Here is a 20,370-nt window from a genome sequence, read left to right on the forward strand (position 1 = left end):
ACTTCAAAACAGAGAAGCTCACAAAGCTCTGCGAGACGATTTGGTTGAGCATATATGGGCAAAATTCGGCAATTGCAATTGAATGTCTAGTTTTCATCTTATGTATGAGCACCAATTATGTATTTTAAATTTCATATTTCAATTATTGTAATGTATATTTTTTTTGTTTGTTTTTATAATTTTTAGTTTGTCATTTATTACGTTTTTCTATAAATTTACAATAATAAGTATTTCATGTATTAATAATATTATTAAAAAATAATATAAAAATAAATATATAATAGCGTGGTTGGGTGGTTGGGGTGGTCATTGATAAACCATGAAAATGTGGGTGGTTGGGTTGGATGAATATTGATGATGTGGAAGATGACGTCGAAGAGATAAAAATGAATTAAATATTAAAAAAGTGGTTGGTTGGGTTGGGTTGGATGGTTGCTGATAAAAATAGCCTAACGGACATTAGTAATGGCCCACCGTCATATTTTAGAGCCACCATCGAACTACAAAGCCTCGCGTAAATATCCCTCTTGCAGAGACCCTTGCAGAAGGAGAAAGAGGCATCATTTTCGAATACCCTACCATAAGATTTTCGTAAATCACAGGCAATTTCGACTCCCAAACGAAATCAGCCGACGAGGCTCCCCTGAAAGCCCGGCTCAGCTTTGCAAGCTGGCAGATCTGCATCGTGGCCAATAACCGACGCCACACAGCTATCCGGCAATATCCACACATAGTAGATAACGGGAATTGATGATAGGGGACGGAGGGAGTAGTATATTTAGCATAGCATTCCTCGTTCGCTAGGGATGGGGGCATTACACAACTTTACAATTGCTTGAGTGTAATCGGAGTTAGCGGTGATGGACGCCTTGAGAGCATCGTATGGTGATACTTCATCTGACTCCGATTCAGAATCATGTCCAACCCGTATCCCCGACCGCACCCCTCTCCCTCCACCGCCGTTGTCTCTTCTCCAGCCCCCAAATTCAGCAGGTGAACTTTGTGTTCCGATTGTATCTATATTTTTTTCCCTTACACTTTAGCCACAGTTCTATTTTGCTCACAAACTGTTTGATATTGTGCCTGTAAAAGGTATATCCGATGTTTTGCATACAGACCATCCAAATCGAGTCCGCAGCTTCCCCCATGTTGAGGGTAATTATGCTTTGCATGTTTATATTCCAGGTTAGTTCCATTATACTTTATTTTACATTTGTGATTTGATTGACTATCTTGCTCTCCAGTTCACTTTTGGTATGCATTTTTTTTTTTGCTTCAATTTCGGTGGGCTTTAGTGTATTTTCCCGTTTCATCAAGAAGGGAGATTCTACCCTTCCTGGAAAGGGTTGCAGCTGCTGTGAATGAGCTTCATGTGGTTGATGTTGACATCCCCTTAAGTAATTTAATTAAAGATGAGCAAAAGCTCAATCAAGTTGTTCTTGGGAGGGAATTCCATGTGAGTTTGGGAAGGACTGTTCCAATTCGAGTGCACCAGCGAGACTCGCTAGTAGCTATGCTTCGGCAGAAACTACAGTCTCATAAGAGGTAAGGAGCATCATTTGAATTTTAGAGTTCTATTTTGGCTGCAGTAACTTCGTGTTGATGTTCTTGAGATGAAATAGGTATTGGATTGATTTTGACAAATGGGAAGTTTTTGTCAATGATGATTGTACTCGGACCTTTCTCTCATTGGAAGTCACCGGAGCAGGCTTAGCTGAGGTAAATGAGAAACCACCACATTTTTCATGTGCATTTGCAAATGTTTTGAGGAGGTTATTCGATTCAGCCTGCTTACCTTCTGCTGTTTTTGGTGTTACATATCTATCTTGGGGGTGAAACAAGAAGTTAATAAAATAAAAGGTTATAGTCTTGGTTTACATGCAATTTGCAAGTGATGTGATTAAAACTAGATAGTATACAAGCCAATCGCATCTTCCTTTATCTTTCAAAATGTATGGAACTCCGCCGTTCTTGTTATAATGTGCCCAAATTCTCATCAGTTTCTATTTTAGTATCTGAACCTTTTTCTCTTGAAATAATGAATACTTTTATAAAAAATAATTGTGCCTAACATATCATCTCATCAAATTAGATTATATTTTATTGATTTGTGCTTGAACTTTCTCTTGGTGGTTGTGCTAGCGGACATACTGATGTTTAAAAACATTTTATTACATGTTTTTAATATTATAATTAAATGCATGGTTTTTTTGAGATATTTTGGGTAAACAGCAACATAAACAATTGTTTCGACAAATTTGCTGAAAAGTGCCCCTTAAACGAGACTATCTGTACGATCACAAGATCATAGGCATCTGCAAGTTATACATGGTTGGTAAGATTAGCTATTAACATTTCGTTGAATGCTACTCCTGTTAGCATGAAGTGCAGTTGAAACTTCTATGTACGCCGAGTTGCATGTCTTATTTGGAGCCCTAGACGTGTACATCGTCTTTCTAATGCTAAGACTGATGTGAAATCATAATTCTTGCTTAGATCCAGAAGCAAATTGAGTTGGTGAATGGAGTCTACAAGCTTCACAATCTCCCAGAGTTTTATCAGGTTGCTCTCGCATATCTTTCGGTTTAAGATGAAACTGTTCCTAGTTCATTAAAGAAGTTTACCTTTGGTCTTCACAGAATCCACGCCCGCATATATCCATAGCTTGGGCCGTTGGTCATATAAGCAGCTCTCTGAAGAGTGTGATCAAAGCAGAAATGAAGAGACATTTTGAAGTTGTATCTAAGAAACGAATTTTCACTTGCAAATTTGGTGGGATTTCATGCAAAATAGGTAACAAAATCTATGATATATGCAAGGTCCCAGAAATATGACTCAGGATGCACACTCTTTTATGGAAAATGGCAAAACATTTATATTTTCACAATTTCCCCACTCGTTTTAGAATGAATATTTTTCACATGTGCTATAGAATGAATATTTGGGCAGGTTTGGGCACCCTTTATCGACGATGATAATGTTATCATTTGATATTGATGAGGTATTGATGTGAATATATTTCTAAGTTTTTTAATTTAATTTCTAATTTCTTATGGTAAATAAGCAACACTATAAAGGCATCCTCACTTAGGCTGAGATGGAAGGAGGAATGTTAAATTATATAGGTAAGAGATAAAACTTCACATGGTTCTTGCGACGCCCTGCCTTATCCTAATTTTTTTTAGTTTATTTGCAAGTGGACGTCGAATGTTATCTTTGTTTCCTTTTAGTGATTAATGGAAGAGTTATAAACCCAACTTCTTTTTATGTTTAATTACTCATTCGTAACCAATATGAAAAATGCGAATGAAATCAGAGGATGAGATTTGTTTTATTGATGATAAAAATTTCCAAATTTTAGTACTTGGAAATAAGACCAATATAATTAAGTGCTAATCATTACAAGTAAAGTTACCAGTATCTTTTATTTTTATAAAGCAAAAGCAAAATAATTCTACTACAATTATACACTTTTGGGTCTATCGTGTAAATAAGGGAATTAACACACTTTCAAGCCCACTCTTTTATTTGAAGACACTTTCGGAGAAGCCCACAAATAATTCTACTACGGTTATTATTTCTTCTTCTTGAGTCCACTTTGGATCAGCGGCCCAATCATCTCAAGGGGAATTAAACGGTCAATCACCCAACAACCTGCCACAAATATTTTCACATTCAAAACCAAATCTCAATAACAATCAATTGTTCACCTAGTGATATAAAACAAACTCATATATTCTACAGACTCCAAATTATAATTTGAATTATTAAAAAATATCAACAGATGACAAAATAGTAACAATAGAAAATGTCAATATAGTGTCAACACAGCATCAACCGCTGACATTGTATTGATATTTTCTGTTGCTACTATTCTTCCCGCATTCACAAAATCTTTCACCACATTCAAGCAATTTCATAGAAATTGGGAAATAGTGAGTTGATCTTGGAGAGATAAGCTGAAGGAGGAGTGTGAAAAATAGAATAAAAGTTGATGAAACAAGCCTCTTGAACTTTTAATATTTAGGTGTTAATCATAATCTTTTTCCAATTTTAAATATAGTTTTCCACTCCCTTCATTTCCAATAAATAAAAACTTTAGAACCGGCACGAATTTTTATATAATATTAGTAGAGTAAGAGAAAGTATAATAAAAATGGATAAAGTGAGAGAAATGAGGAGAAAAGGTGATGGAATTAATGTTAGTGGATTGTGGAGTGCATTTTCTAAAATGAAAAGTTTCTATTTTCACGTTACGGATCAAAAAATAAAAATAATTTTCATTTTTAAGCAACGAAGAGAAGAGAGTATAATAATTTAGTGATAAGGACACTATTATATTTGTGAATAATTATAAAAATATTTGAATAATTTTTTAACATGTGTTTTTTATAGAATGGTTCTTAATTTTTTTTTATTGTTTAATTTAATTGTATAGTGTTGAATTTGATCGCGAGAAAATATTGACACATGTGAAAATTGATTTAATGCAGTTGATCTGATTAATGTCCTTGTTAGTAGCGCCATTAAAGCATCCCGTGGGGCGTTGTGGTGGAGCAGTGAAGCGCATTCACTCCTTATGCGAATGGACGTCGATTCTAGACGGTTTATTTTATAAAAAAAATAAAACAATAAAATTTTCACACTTTCTCAAATATTATCGTTTTTACTTCATTTTTTATTCCCCAAGTCATCCCAAAATCTTCTGTAAATACCACATTTATAGCATCATGCATTTTTTCACATAAAAAAACTATATGTCACTCATTCTCAATTCAAGTGTGACAAGAGCAACTAAAACAAAGAACTAGGTGAACAAATTAAGGGGCTCCCAAACTTACATAGACATTTTAATGTGAATTTGTTGTTGCTACAATTGCTGACTCTTTCTGTATGGCACGATCACAACAAACGAGATTCAACCAAACAATTGAGCTCCTCATGTCTCGTTTGGGCCTAAACCCGAACATATCGCCGCAGTCGAGGAATAATTTTTTACATATTTTATTAACTTTGAATATTTAATTTATAAAATTTTAATTGTATAACTTAATTTTTTTAAATTTTAATTATATACTAGTAATTTATAATTTTTAAAAATGTGTATTGTAATTGTCGGTTTGACTATTAAAACGGGTATATATTTAGAACCACTTTTGGATTTAGTCTTTTAAAAATTACTAATGCTATTTAAAAATGTACACTTCAAAATAGAATACTCCTAGTAACGAAGGCTGAACGGATGAAGAAGCGAATGATAGATTGAATAAAATAAATTCATAAATTCGCAAATTGGGAAATCCACGCATATTATTAGTCGAACTTCACGAAGAATCTTCTTCTCAGATCTTAATTCTCCAAACCCTGATTTAAACAAATTATGAATTAAGGTTCAATAAACATATACTCCTTTTGATCCGATCAGGTTTGCGTCAATTGTTCATTTCGCAATTTATCTTCCTTCTTTGGTTACTGCATATGTTTTCACACGCTGCATCATCATCGTTTTGACTTATATGAATCCTTTTTGGATTTGAATTAGATACGCGTGGAGCCGCTTATTTATGGTATCATTTTGTTTAATGAATGATTACGTGCTCCGTCCAATTCATTTTTTTTATGTTTTTTTTCCTAAGCATGTTTTATGCTGATCATGCCTCAATTCTTTGTTGATCGAGTATTGTTTTACTCTCTAGCTCGCTATAGTTTTGTTTTTATTTATTTATATTCGAAAATTTTCTGCTAGTGTGTAGCGGAGCTTGGGTTTCGAGGAAGCTATGGTTGGTTGGAGCTATTCTTTGCTTATCTGTGGATGGTTACGTAGCTGTTAGCTGGGCCCACGAGCTGGTGTGCCGAGGAGGCATGAACATTGTCAAAGGTGTTGCAGACCTCTTTTGGAGGACTTCGAATCCCCAAAGTGCAGAATGTGGTTCACCCTCACAATCTGGGAGGTTTTCACCCCCAACTCCTGAGATCATTTTCAGGTATTTTTCACCATCTGTTACTGGATAATCTGTTTCAGACTCCCAACCTAGGAGGTCAACTTGCCTGCTGAAACTCTAGCATTAAAACAATCAACTTGCAAATAGCATTGAATTTGAGTATATAAAGTCAAGGGAAATGAAGCATTTGTCTGTAACATAAGTCCTCTCCTGTGATCTGAAGCAGATTATCTGATTTAGTTTTTCATTAGACATTTTATTAGTATCACATATCTGCATATCTTTTGTAAAGCCACTCATGCCTAACTGCTCTTTTGGTAACTTTGAAATATATCTGCATTAGGAGGGGTTGTTGTTTGGTTAATTCACCTGCATACTACATTTTGATACTATGAAATTAAGCATGCACAAAGCGCAAATATATCAAGCATTTGAAAGTGACTATGCTGGATGTCCACATTGATCACTATTGGCTTCTATATAATCTAGCTATGCTTCATTTCCTTGGACTTCATATTGTCGGATACTTGGATCATGTAAACAGAGTTTATAAAGAGAGTCAATGCACTATTTTATTTATTTATTGTTCGGATCTCGTTATTTGCTGATTCACTATGAATCAAATCAGTAAATGTCCATGGAAGAAGTAATTACATAAAGTTAGCTTGTGGTTTCTCTTCAGAAACCTATTAATCTATGACGTTAGCAGTTAGCTGCAATTAAGTCATTCATGAATGTGTTCATAACCTTTCTAATGTCTTCTGCAGTGATGTAGGTGATGAGGCAATTTTGAAGGAATTACTGGAAAGATATACAAATGCTGTTGATGAGGTATGTGTAATTGCCATGGTGGATTTGATTTATCATTATTTATGTAAGTATCCGATGAATCTGGTTAGAAAAGTTTAATTTATTTGCCAAGATTATCCACTGTATCACCTTTTCTCCTAAAGCCTGTCTCTTTGCCTTGAGCACCCTTATTTTGACTATAGCTTCAACCTTTTTTAAAACTTGGGGCCATTATGTCCCATGATTTGATGTTTTGTTTTCTCTGCGATGGGCATGCATAGATAATATGAAGGATGTTTGGATGACATTATAAGATCTTTAAATATCTTAGCCACTCTGTTTTGATAAACAAAAGCCCTGTACCGGGATCCTTCATCTCTCAATGAATAGCCTGTCATCTGTTCTATCAAAATTATAATAAAAATGAGCTTATATGATCTTTAAATATCCTAGTCCTAAATTATTTTGAGAATGAGATCTTATATAGAAATCTTCTAAACATTGATAATCATATCACTATTATATCCAAACACATCATTATCTTAATTTAAATTATAGGAGTATCATCTGGCATTTTATAACCTTAAGAATATATGATGTTATCTTCTGACTTGTGAAAAAGCATGTAACATGTGCAGGTATATTCCTAATTACATTAGTTACGTACGTTTTGCTACTATTGTTTATTCTCCACGTGCATCTGACCTTCACACTGATACCAGCTGGGTCTTACTCAGCGAAGTATTTATTACATCTGAAGTATGAAATGCATATCTTTTTTTCTTTAAATGCTAAAAAAATCAAATGAATATTAATATATATGCGCCCACACTTGTTTGTTTCTGACTAATTAAGAAATTGCTGATAGCTTTCTTGTGAAATGAATGTAATCTTATCTCTCTCTCTCTCTCTCTCTCTCTCTCTCTCTATCTATCTATCTATCTATCTATCTATCTATCTATTTTTATTCTTTTATTTTTTATATCATGGCAGATGTTTTATCCACTACATATGTCCGTACAATTGATAAAATGTTTTTGTTTCTTATCTGAAACAAAAGGGTAGTAACTGTTAGTGGGAGTCAACCTTCCACCTTTGGGCTAGCTTTTGGGTGCAGTTAGGGCTCCCATTCTTGAGTGCCTACTACAACTCACTAGTTACAAGCTATGTCAGCTAGATGACTATAATTATTTATGCAGTTAGTGGTTACACCTCCTTGTTTCATATCTTTGGTTTGTTTATATACTTCCAATTAATTTGTGAAAAACCAGCTTGTGTTATTCTCATGATACCGAAAATGTTCAGGTGGAAAAGCGAAAACTGTTTCATATTTTTCTGAAGCAGTTCTTGACAGTATTCCGGGATTGGAAACCATTTAACCAGGGTACTCCAGAGGAAGCACTTACTGATTTACCGACACGAGATGATGTGGATGCGGTGGCTGGATGCTATTTTGGTCACCCTGCTGAAATAATTCTGATCTTCATAGGGGAGGTCACATACATAACTAAATTGCTTACAGACAGTAAGTAGATTGCATGCTATTTTTTATTTTCTTGATGTCAGTAAGCTATAGGGTTTTCTTTCCCAATCTATATCTGTCCTCTTCCACTCCAAGTTTAATAACTTGCCTTGATTCGATCTTTGATGTTGGTGTTGACAACTCCACATCAGATGCAAAAAGTAAAGCAGATTTCTTCATCCCTAAGAAACACCGATTGCATTTAGTTGTTAGCAGAAAAAATTAGATGAGAACTTAATTAGTGAGTAAAATGCATTCACTTATTTGAATATCTTTCTCTTAAATTAGTATCTTAAATCCAACTGAACTGAACTATTTATTGTTTCAAATGAAAATAGAACCAGTTCTGTTTTTTTTAATAGAATAAATTAAAACTGAAAATGAGTTAGTTTGTAATGGCTGTTGGGAATTAATGTGAACTATGAAGTTATCTAAGCGTAAGCTTTTTGGGTTAAAATTTGTGGTTGAAATAAAGTATTGATGTTATAAGTCCCTGCTTTGCTATGCTTTTCTTCATTTCTCAGCAAATCGTTTATGCAGCCATATGGCCCATTTATTTATTTGGAAACAGAATGCAAGTGCTTATATGAAAGTAGAAAGTAGGTTACTCCCTAAAGTGAGGAGGTTGATCAGGCAATAGGCAATAGGCAATGGTAGCAGTAAACTAGTTTTTTGCAAGCTGGTTAATGTTGAGTGTCGATTGTTCTGCTATGAGGAAGTGGACTTAATTAAGAATTATGTGGCCGATAAGGTGATGTGCGTAAGCTTAGCCTAATAAGATCTTTAGTTGGTTTTGCAAATACGAAAGGTTAATGCTGGTATACAAGTGTGCTTGGATTGGAATATTTTAATGTGTGTAATTTTTTTGGTTGAGGTTTACTTACACTCATTGTAATGTAGGAGTAGTTTTGAGAGTGGAGCAGCTTCATTGTCTATGTATTAGCTAGCTCAAGGATAGTCAAGATGCTCATTTAACCACTCTGCTTCAAAATGATGATTCCCAATTGTTGAAATGATATTTACATATGCTATGTTATTGATGGTCTTTCCTGTTGTTTGTCACTTTGCTAATAGTAGTAGAATCATCTGCAGATCAAGGGAACATTACCACAAGCCTGAATATACCAAATGAATCATGGATGGCCTTAGATGCTTTGACCCTTGTGACCCTCTCTATTCATAATTGTAAGGTTTTTGGTTACCATGCTGGAATTCAGAAGCTTACAGCTTTGATGAAAGGTACGATTAGCATGTTCCACAGATCCGTAGCATCATTTCTGTTTTACTGAGATTGTGGCAATCAGATTTTTAAATATTTGTTTAGGTCAATAGTTAGTCTTTGGAAGGTGAAAATTATTGATATGCTTTTGCATAGATATTTCTTTCCTTATGCTTGGAAGGTGAAAATTATTGATATGCTTTTGCATAGATATTTCTTTCCTTATGCTTATTTCACCAGTACAATCAAAATCTTGTATTTGTTGCTTCCATCCCTTCATTTTGTAATATAATCTAAGTTAAAGACGAGCATCGACAACATGTTTGCACCTGCACATAGGTTTTCTGTAGCAGTAGTTAATGTGTAGAAAGATGGAAGTTGAGTGATGCTAGAAGTGCAGAACTTGGAGATGGTTGGGAACTTGGGGGTGACATCTTTACTTTTTTGTTTAATGGTATTGCATCAATTTCTTTTGGTGTCACCCTTCAGGCAGACAATCTATAGTCAACTTTTCATGTCATAAGTTAATGCAGACTTGGGCTCTAGATTTGCAAGGGATAGGAGAAAGTTTATACATACATACTATTGAAATTCCAATCGAGGTCATCTTTTATATGCCTTATTGTTATTGACTTATCACTTTTTAGCTAGTGTTACTTTGTTTCAGATAACTCTTATTGCACTACTACTCCCCCAAAGTTATTCCTATTGGTATTCATTATATCACATCACATACTTAATAGTTACTCATGATATTCTATTTTTACCAGTTACTGTTGTCCAACTTAAGACTGTTACTAGTGCTCTTCCAACGGATGAGAGTTTGTCAAATGCTATGGTAGAAAATGCTGGAGTTTTGCAGAAGATACTCATTCATGTGGTTTCCATCATCTGCAACTTCATTGATTTTCATTCAAGTACAGCAGAAAATGTACTGATCAGAAGTACAGGCATTGATGTTTTTGCTGGAAAGAGCAGAGAAACATATAATGACCCTTCTGTTGCTGTAAAATCTCCTGCTTCTGACACAAATTTATCTTGGCATCAAACAACAGTTGTTTCAGTCATGGAAGCTGGTGGTCTTAATTGGTTATTAGGTAACATATTCAGTTAATGTTATTTGGTCTTTCATGCTGCTCGTTCATTCGTCACGCTTGAGTCCCACATCACATATCTCGCCTGTTTGATGCTTGAGTTTCATGTATGATTGGAAGTATAATCATCGAGGTGTAACTTTGGTTTCAGAGATATTGCGTTTGATCAGGAGATTGATAATGAAAGAACTGTGGCCTGATATTTCCCTTCAGCACATGACTCTCAGAGCTCTTGGGTCAGCTTTGGTGGATAATCCACGTGGTCAGAATCATTTTAGAAGTATTGGAGGTTTGGAAGTTCTCTTGGATGGACTGGGAGTTCCTTCAATTGATAGCTTGGTTGTGAGTGAGTCAGCACACTGTGAGGAAAGGTGATCTTGTTGGGCTTGCAGAAGTATTCATTTACTAATGCAACCACTCCCTCCTATTGTGCATTCCTTTTTGTTCGTGGACTAAACGATGCCATCTGTTAAAACATATTCAAATTTTAATTACCATTTAAATGACCTAGAAAATAAAAAAATCAATAGACTCTTGGCTTTTTTAGAGCCTATTAAGCGAAAAAATTGTTGTTTGTTTAATCGCCTTCATAAACTAGTCTCTACTCTATAATTTCTTCATCCAGTCACACAACCACAAATAGGGGGGATTAATATCCCAACTCCACAAATAAGGGACAATAAAATAAAATTGACCACACACTGCAAATGGAAATATCAGTTTTAAAAGGTAATAGCTATCTGCAATAATTCTGGCTACTAATGATTATCATACACATACATCATCTCCACTAGTTAATCAAACTCTTTTTTTGGTTGATGTCTTAATTCACCTCTAATTCTTGTCTCTCTGTTTTCAGGAAGAAAAATCCACTGCAGGATATTTTTGATATTCATGTTCTGTCATTGGAGGTTCTCAGGGAAGCTATGTATCCTTTCAGCACACCTACATTTCAATGCTTCACATGGTTATGTTTTTGTTAATCATGGAAACCACATATAGTGCATGAGGAGTGCGTTAAAATGCTAACTTTTCTTAATTGCTAACTTGCTAACTCATCAACATAGTGTATTAAAAATGTCAACACGATCACATTAAAATGTCAACAGATATCTGTGTTGACATTTTAAATAAACTGTGTTGATTTAAATATCAATGTCAACATAATGTATTAAAATATCAACTTAAGTTTATGTTGACATTTTATTATCATCGTGTTGACATTTTTAATACATTGCATTGATGAGTTAGCAAGTTAGCAACTTAAGAAAAGTTAGCAACGGATCACACCCCTAGTGCATGATATATTCCCTTTAAGTTGTCTAATAGTCGGAGGTTCAAGCATTTAAAAAAATATCAGCTATGTTATGGGTTGATCTATAATTCAGAAATATGAGACTCGTATATCTACATGCTGATTCTTTATATGAGATGAGGGTGGAGTATAGAACTCCTTATGAATTATGTTTTTTACGATAACTAATTCTTTAACTAGTCTTTAGCTTTGGAAATCTCAACAACTTGCAATTTCTCTGCGAGAATGGAAGGGTACAAAAATTTGCAAATAGCTTTTGTTCCGTAGCTTTCATGCTTCAAGAGTACAAACAGCGCAAGGTCTCATCCAACAAAGATTATGTTAATGAGTTTGAGGGAAGAAAAGGACAAGCTTCAGATGTTTTTGAAGAACATGCACACCTGTTGCCTCCATTTGCTTCTGATCCATTTTATTCACAAAGCTGGAAAGATTATGTTGCCAAATTGAGTGAAGCTCTTTGCTATTTCCTTCTTGATGCAAAAGAAACTGCACTCTGCCATGCTGTACCAGCTAGCAGCAGAATTACCACATTGGTTCCTGCAGTTTATGCAGGGCTTTCTGTGAAGTGGTTCACAAGAGTGCTTCTGACAATTTTCCCTTGTATCAAGGCTTGTTCAGATCAGGAAGAGATTCCTAGCCACTTAAGGTGGTTGATCAACTCTGTGCAGTTTCATCTTTTCCTCGACTTGACCTATAGTTTCTTTGATTGTATGCTACTTTTAGTAGCTATGCCATTTTTAAGCATGATTTATTTTGCTTTCACTTTCATTGGTGTCTTAAGAATCATATGGCTCTTCAATTTTTAAAAAATTTATTTAGTTTTATTTTTTGGTTTCACTGCAGGATCTTTGCCTGCACAATGCAACAGCATATTCTTTTTGCATTTAAGAAGGTTCTTCTTTCAGCACCATCATTGATTGATGTCTTCCGTGCTGAAGGTGTGTGGGACTTTATCTTCTCTGAGAACTTTTTCTACTTTGGTCCAGCTCCTGCGGAATACTTTGGGGACAATTCTAGTAGGAATGAGGTTTCTCTATTAGATGATGGAGGATTTTATGATTCAATGAATTTTGAGGATGTACCAAGTGCTAAAGAAGTTGAACCTATCCAAGTTGAAGTAATCTCGTTCATGGAATTTGCAGCAACTTTAAGTGGGAGTTCCCATAACTTGGTTGGTTCTTCTTCAATTTTGTTTGATGTTGCTTATGTTAGACATCATACTCCTTTGCTTATATTTCATTCATGTAGTCAATTACTTTACAATTTTCTTCATCTGTCATTTGCAGTTCCTTTCTTTAATAAGAAACAAAATTATATTGATATAATACTCCCAGCTTCTTTGGTTTTCTACTCTCTCCGTCCCAACTAAGTTGAGTCAAAACTTTTGGGTACAAAGATTAAGACATTGCGTTGAAGAAATTGTGTTGAAAAGTAGGAGAGAAGAATAAAGTACTCCCTCTGTCCCACTACAAGTGAGCAGTATCTTTTCGGACGTTGTTTTACGAAAATAATAATATTTAGTTAAAATAGAGGGAACGTAAGTAAGAGAGAAAATAATATAAATTAGAGTCTCTTCTACATTATTCTCGCTCTTACTTTACTTTCACTCAACTTTAACTATTTATTATCATCTTTGCAAAACAACGGCCAAAAAGGAACTGCTCACTTATAGTGGAACGGAGGGAGTAGGAAAGATAAAGAGAGAGGAACGTAGGCGATGAAATAAAGTAAGAGTGGTTGAATGTTTTGTTTTTTGTAAAAAAAAGGAAATGACTCAACTAAGTTGGGACATCCCAAAAAGGAATACGACTCAACTTAGTTGGGACGGAGGGAGTATTAAAAAAGTGTTTATTATAGATTTAGTATACATTTAAAATACATGTATGTATTCTTAGAGGGTGTTTGGTTTTGGGAGGGGAATGAGAATTGAAACATGAATCCAGCTGCAAACTCATGGGCCCCCAATAGAATTACCATTCAGGGTTTGATTCCCTTTCACGGTTTTACCAAGCGTCCATGTCTAGTTCCATTCCAATTCACTCACTTCATAATTTCTATCACCTATGTTCTGAACGTATGTATCGGTTTAGTTAAAATGTTTGAGAATGGATTGACTAATCTTTCATATTATTTATTTATTTATATTTATATATTTATTTTGTGGGGTTGGGTTCACGTGTGTGCTCTCCCATTGCCTGTTCTCTTGTCTGATGATTGATATATGGCAGCCTGAATGTACTGTTTTGGTGGATGCTCTCGAACAATCTGTCTGTAATCCTGAGCTTGCCACTGCCCTGGCAAATAGCCTGCTTCATATACTGAAACTGTCATCCGAGAAAACTGTTTCTTCATTCAAGAGACTTGCTGCCATTCCTCGGGAGCTCAAAGTTGCCTGTGTCCTGGTCCAGGAGTCTAAAAGGCCCATAACTCCAGTTGCTTTTGCAGAAACCACTACAAGAGGTGTGGCATCTCCTCAAAGCCAGGGACTGCCTTATTCACCTGTGCTGACTGAGGGCTGGGGAAAATGTATCAAGAAATTCCTGGAACTGTTTGCAGAGTACTTCTCAGCATCAGACGAGGCAAAGCAGTCCATTTTGTGCAGTTCCTTATGTATCAGTTGTATATTTGACTTGTTCTGGGAAGAAGATCTCAGAGATCTTATGCTTACTTACGTTTTTGATCTTATGAAGGTAGCCAATTCTTATGTCCAACCTATTTGGATTTGACTTATACTGCAAAATGAGCAAATACCATTCATTCTTCCATGTTTTTTCTATTTAACAGGTAGTTCCATCTTCTGAAGAGGACCGCAAGGCAAAAAGTTTCCTTTGCTCCAAGTACTTGGAGACATTTACACATTTGAAAGAACGGGTTAAGAACTTTGCAGATTTGTCAATTGAGTTGCTGGTCGGGATGAGAGAGATGCTACTAACAGATCAAAAAGTACCAAGTGCATTTGAATTTTTTTCATTTATATGGCAAGATTTACATCTGAAGTCATTGTCATTTAAAATTTCACATGTCTAATATTTTTTTCAGCACTTCCAAATCTTGTTCCGAGATGGTGAATGCTTCTTACATGTTGTATCTTTGTTGAATGGAAATCTGGATGCTGAAAATGGAGAGAAACTGGCATTAAATGTTATTCAAACTCTGACTTCATTGCTGTCGCAGAATGATGATTCAAAGGTACCCTCTTTGATTCCTCATAGCAGATGTAACACCTGGTTGCCTGCTCAATATTTATAAGTTTGAGAGTCATATACCAATTTTCACCAACCTGTTTCCTTTTCTCTTTTCTTTTTCCTTTTCATTTTTTTTAACTTTTTTTTCCGCTATCTGGATTGACAACTTGAAACTGGCAATTCTTTCACTGAAAATGCAGACGATGTATAATCTACAGACAGGCAAAGCTACAACAAAAGACAAGGTTTAGCATGTGAGAATTAGAACGAATGAAGTATATTCTGATCATAATGTACTTCATAGTATTTAATTAGGAATGCTGAAACAATAAGCTACAGAAGAAATGCTAGATTCTAAGACTATAGCATCCTAAGCTGTTTAGTTTGTAGCTCAATATATTGGGATGTACCTACCCACCCTAAAAGTATAATTATATTGTTACTGTATTGTAAACTATGTGATAAACTGTGTACTCTTACCAAAGTATGCCCAAATTGACACTAAATACTAGTATTAAATTAAGTTGGTATGTACAAAGATGGATGTTTTCATAGTATTTCCATGGTAGAGTACACATATATAGAAGGAAGAATGTTTGCATAGGTTAGGGAAGCTTGTACTCAGTTGAAAATCTGTTAGGCTACTCAAGTTCTCTGGCTCTTCAGCTAGACAATACATTTGGAAAATTATCCTGACTTGGTTTTAGCAGGCCTAATCCCAAAATGTGAAACAAACTTTTGAGAAACCTACTTTTTGAGATACCACAATCAATAATACATAAGGTTTACCCCATACGTCTCCATCTTAGCCTGTTAGTTTTCTTGAGTTTTAGGCTTGTGCCTCCTAAGTCTCAATATCACTTACAAAAGTTCCAGTCTAGCTTTCTAAACTCCGTTATCTTCTATGAGTTAAAAAAACTCACAAATATCCACCTGGTTACCCATGTAAGAAACTTAATTGATTATTCATAGCATCCCAGCTGCTCAACATATATGTAAGCTTAATTTGTGTGAAAATTGACTGACTTCATACATATAAATATAATGCTGAACGATCGCTGTCAAGATTTGATGATTTTATGCCCCCAATATTAGTTTAGACAGGAAAGCATATATAGATAGCATAAAAAGTATTTGGTGAAAGCAAAACAAAAATTGTAGTTCATGTGATTTTGTTGTCTAATCATGGTAGTTTGGTCGGTAAGAAAGGCTAGGTGCTTTTGGGGAATCTTCATTGGTTTCAATTCTGTTCCTTGACTAATTTCACTTTCAATGTTCAAGGCTGCTTTTAGGGCCCTTGTTGGCAAGGATTATCAGACTTTAAGGAGTTTGCTGCTGGATTTCTGCCAATGGCAGCCTAGTGAATTACTTTTAAGTGCTCTGCTCGATATGCTTGTAGATGGAGATTTTGATCTCAAAGTGAATTATGCCATTAAGGTAATTTTCTATTGTTTTATTTTCTTTATTCTCGGGGAGGGGAGAATGGGGGTCTGGACCCTACACCTTACCCTTTACTGTGGGGATGTTGCATTACATGGCCCGAAACAAAGTCATTGAGGTAACTTGATGAGCGCTACAATGGATAAAAACTGACAGATACATACTATATTATGTACCCTAATTTTCATATTTTCTTTTTCTTTTTGGATCAGAATGAAGATGCTATCTTGCTTTATCTCAGTGTTCTTCAAAAGGTTTGTTAGTTATAAGCTTGCACGCTCTTTATCTCCTGTACTTTTGTCCCTCTAGTAACCTTTCAGTTTTTCTGTTTTCTTGCAATAATATTAAAATTTGGTCGAATAATTTACCTATCTCAATAATTGGGCAGAGCAGTGACTCATTGCAGCAACATGGGCTGGATATGTTCCTACAGCTGCTAAGAGATTCTCTGTCTAATCAAGCATCATGTGTTAGAGCTGGAATGCTAGACTTTCTTCTGAATTGGTTTTCAGAAGAAAATTGTGAAACTATTGTTTGGAAAGTTTCTCGGTTGATTCAGGTTGTTGGCGGGCATAGCATATCTGGAAAGGATATCCGTAAAATATTTGCTCTGCTTCGGAGTGATAGAGCTGGTCAACAGCACTCAAGATCATTACTGTTAACGAGCATGTTAGCAATGCTTAATGAGAAAGGGCCAACAGCGTTCTTTGACCTTAATGGTGCTGACTCTGTAAGTTCAATCATTCTCCCTCATTACAGCCTGCTCGATTTTCATGTATTAGTTCGGGTGTCATAAATCTAACAGAGGCTCATTTAGACTTTATTTTCATGTGAAAAGGGGAATTAGCACACACCCACAAACACTTACGCACACAATCAATCTGCTAGGTATCCAAATATATGATTCCGAGAACTCCCAATGATATATGAGGTTGATTTCTGTGCTCCCACCGTTCCTTGTTAATTGACTCATTTTTCCAATTCGGGAAGTTACAAGATAATTGAGTCATTTCTATGTTTGGCAAAGAAGTAATACTATCTCCTACTTTATTTTCTCTTCATCTCTCTTTCTCTCTCCTACTTTATTCTCCCTCCTACTTTCTTCTCCCTGTCCTTAACAAAGTAAACATCTCTTTCTTAGTCTCCGTGCCGAAAAGAAGCGACTCAATTAACAAGGAATGGGGAGTATTACATAATCAAGCCTTTGTTTGGAGTCCTCTGAACTATATTTTATTTAAATGTTGAATCATACTCCAACATAAGATAAGCCATAGAATTACATGAATTATCTGACATGTTTTTTGTTAGCAATAAATAAATTCTCAAACATCCTTTTTTTTACAAGGAAAATTATGTTACATCAGAATTTCATGCTTCTCCTGTAGTGCTAAATCATTATAGATGATGTCACTCTTCAGCTCATGACTAGTTGGGGCTTGCATCTCAAACCAGAGATATTGGATTTGGACTTAGAACCATGTCTATAATTTGCATTTTTCACTTACTTGAAATGTTTAGTCTCTCAGCTTTGCCTTTTGCAAAAGTAATCATCACACGTTTGAGTTGGTTTCTTTCATTTGCTCCAAAGTTCTTATATAAGCTAGCACTTTCTATTCTAGCACCAGTAAAATATTGCTTGCATAGTTTGTAATTGAGTTTTAAACTCGTGCAGTCACCTAAACCAGTAGAATTTACTGAAAGTTATTTTTTTACTTACCCAGTAGAAATTACTTATAGTTATTGGTAAAAGATGTGCCTTATCCAGTACTTATGCTAAAATTTGAAGTTATGGTACAGAATTATGATCTGTTAGAGCTTCTAATCTCAACCCTGTAATATCCTGTTTCTAGAACAATATTTAATTTCCAATTACTCATATCCAGTACTTATACCAAAATTTGGATTTACGAAAGTATATTCAACTGGAGGCAGGTTATGATAAAGCAATCATTAATTATTACTTTATTATAAACATTTGATTTGATAAGAAGAGAGGAGATACATAGAGTAGACAAGATATCCACTGCCCCCTCCAAAAAAATGAAGCAATAATTACAAGAGCTATCTCTACTCTTTAAAAAAGTCTAAAACAAAAGAAAGCTTGATTCCACGAGGAAAACCTTCCCTCAATTCCGTGCGATCTCGTACTACTTCAGTGTGAGGCTGACTACTCCAAATTAATATACAAGGCTGTTACCTTAATAAGGAAAAATATGTTTCATGTAATCCACAGGTATATGTTATTGTGTCTCAGAAAGTCTTGCATGTTCTAAAAAACTAAGGGTGAGTGTACCTCTGAGCAAGACAGTTATGCTATTGTGTGTTAACTGTTAACATATTCCTTCGTTGGGGGGGGGGGGTGTGGTTATTCCATAGTTATTTTCATCTTTTGAACAAGATATGTTATTGGTTAACAGATGTGATTGTGACCTATGCAGGGCATAGTAATCAAAACCCCAGTTCAGTGGCCTGTGAACAAAGGATTTTCTTTTACATGTTGGCTCAGGATAGAAAGCTTTCCTCAAAATGGACCAATGGGCCTCTTTAGTTTCCTTACGGAAAATGGACGGGGATGCTATGCTGTTCTTGGAATGGATAAGCTAATATATGAGGTGATGCTTTGAATTCCAATTTTTTTCTTTCTAACTACAGTAGCCTTATCTTTTTTACGTTGAAATCTCTTTTTGAGCGTGAATTTGTGATAGGTATCATTGCAGAATGAAGTGATACTATTATGTTTTTAGTAACCCTGGTTTTATATTTCAGTCAATTAATCAGAAAAGACAATGTGCATCTATGAGTTTCAACCTTGTCAGAAAGAAGTGGTACTTTTTCAGTTTAGTGCATTCTGTTGGTCGAGCATTTTCTGGGGGAAGCCAGCTGAAGTGTTATTTGGATGGTGTTCTTTTATCCTCAGAAAAGTGCAGGTAGTCTAATTTTCTGTTGATTTTGTTCTAAGGAAACCAATGAAAGAACTTTCATATTCATTCTTATAAATTCCAGATATCCCAAAATCAGTGAACCATTGACGACCTGCACAATTGGCACTAAATTCAAGCAACCAATGTCCGAGGACGAGAATGTCATGCACTCTGTCAAAGACGCTTTGCCATTTTGCGGCCAGATAGGTCCAACATACTTGTTCAGCGATGCTATCCCTGCTGAACTTGTACGTGGAATTTGTTCTTTAGGACCAAGTTATATGTATTACTTCCTTGATAATGAAATTTCAGCATATGTGGATAACTTTCTGCCTGGTGGATTTCTTGATGCTAAAGATGGGCTTGCATCAAAAATCATATTTGGACTTAATGCGCAGGTTCTTATTTCATAGGCAGTATGCCAGATCAAACAAGGATCTTTAATTTTTTGTATAACTTCCGAGACTGAAAGAAATTCTTTTCTTCTCTCTTCAGGCAAGTATTGGTAGGACATTATCCAATGTCTCACCAATTGCTGACCATGCAAATGATAAGAGGACTTTAGAAGCTACTGTATTGGGTGGAACACAGCTCTGCTCTCGACGGCTTTTACAGCAGATTATTTACTGTGTTGGGGGAGTTTCTGTATTTTTTCCTCTCTTAAAACAGCCTGGGATGTATGAAAAAGATGGAAGCGAACAGAATGATAAGATGTTGCTACCTCCAATTACTCTGGGAAATTTAACTGCTGAAACTATTAAGCTAATAGCATCGGTCTTGGATGATAATTTAGCCAATCAACAGCAGATGCTATTACTTTCTGGATTTTCAGTATTGGGATTTTTGCTGCAGCAAGCTCCAGCCAATCAGCTAAATCTGGAAACACTTTCAGCATTAAAGCATTTATTTGGGGTTGTTTCTAATGGTGGTAAGCCTAAATTGC

The 20,370-nt window shown here is 35.4% G+C and overlaps 2 protein-coding genes across 5 annotated transcripts in view; both read left to right on the forward strand.

The window, feature by feature from the left end:
* Positions 1-494: 494 nt before the first annotated feature.
* Positions 495-3,046, forward strand: LOC125203289 (U6 snRNA phosphodiesterase-like protein). The gene is made up of 6 exons (XM_048101601.2): positions 495-993; positions 1,093-1,185; positions 1,296-1,545; positions 1,623-1,719; positions 2,497-2,562; positions 2,640-3,046. The coding sequence occupies exons 1-6, from the start codon at positions 861-863 to the stop codon at positions 2,832-2,834; spliced, it is 834 nt and encodes a 277-aa protein (XP_047957558.2). The 5' UTR covers positions 495-860; the 3' UTR covers positions 2,835-3,046.
* A 2,192-nt stretch (positions 3,047-5,238) lies between these two features.
* LOC125206044 (binding protein) overlaps positions 5,239-20,370 on the forward strand; it is a 28,972-nt gene continuing 13,840 nt past the window's right edge. For 2 of the 4 annotated variants that reach the window (XM_048105320.2, XM_048105324.2), the window contains exons 1-20: positions 5,239-5,425; positions 5,747-5,984; positions 6,710-6,773; positions 8,037-8,256; positions 9,346-9,492; positions 10,243-10,569; positions 10,718-10,937; positions 11,426-11,494; positions 12,069-12,527; positions 12,725-13,052; positions 14,110-14,571; positions 14,666-14,824; positions 14,921-15,070; positions 16,348-16,503; positions 16,719-16,760; positions 16,895-17,236; positions 18,945-19,118; positions 19,273-19,433; positions 19,510-19,825; positions 19,923-20,355. In XM_048105320.2, the coding sequence (XP_047961277.2) occupies positions 5,863-5,984; positions 6,710-6,773; positions 8,037-8,256; positions 9,346-9,492; positions 10,243-10,569; positions 10,718-10,937; positions 11,426-11,494; positions 12,069-12,527; positions 12,725-13,052; positions 14,110-14,571; positions 14,666-14,824; positions 14,921-15,070; positions 16,348-16,503; positions 16,719-16,760; positions 16,895-17,236; positions 18,945-19,118; positions 19,273-19,433; positions 19,510-19,825; positions 19,923-20,355 (4,351 nt within the window). In that variant the 5' untranslated portion in view covers positions 5,239-5,425; positions 5,747-5,862. Of the gene's footprint in view, positions 5,426-5,450; positions 5,568-5,746; positions 5,985-6,709; positions 6,774-8,036; positions 8,257-9,345; positions 9,493-10,242; positions 10,570-10,717; positions 10,938-11,425; positions 11,495-12,068; positions 12,528-12,724; positions 13,053-14,109; positions 14,572-14,665; positions 14,825-14,920; positions 15,071-16,347; positions 16,504-16,718; positions 16,761-16,894; positions 17,237-18,944; positions 19,119-19,272; positions 19,434-19,509; positions 19,826-19,922; positions 20,356-20,370 lie in introns of those variants that run through there. The other 2 variants (XM_048105322.2, XM_048105323.2) reach the window with 2 other exon arrangements.

Source organism: Salvia hispanica, chromosome 6 (assembly GCF_029641045.1).
Source record: "Salvia hispanica isolate PSC_SH4W2 chromosome 6, Shi_PSC_v1, whole genome shotgun sequence".
Taxonomy (NCBI): domain Eukaryota; kingdom Viridiplantae; phylum Streptophyta; class Magnoliopsida; order Lamiales; family Lamiaceae; genus Salvia; species Salvia hispanica.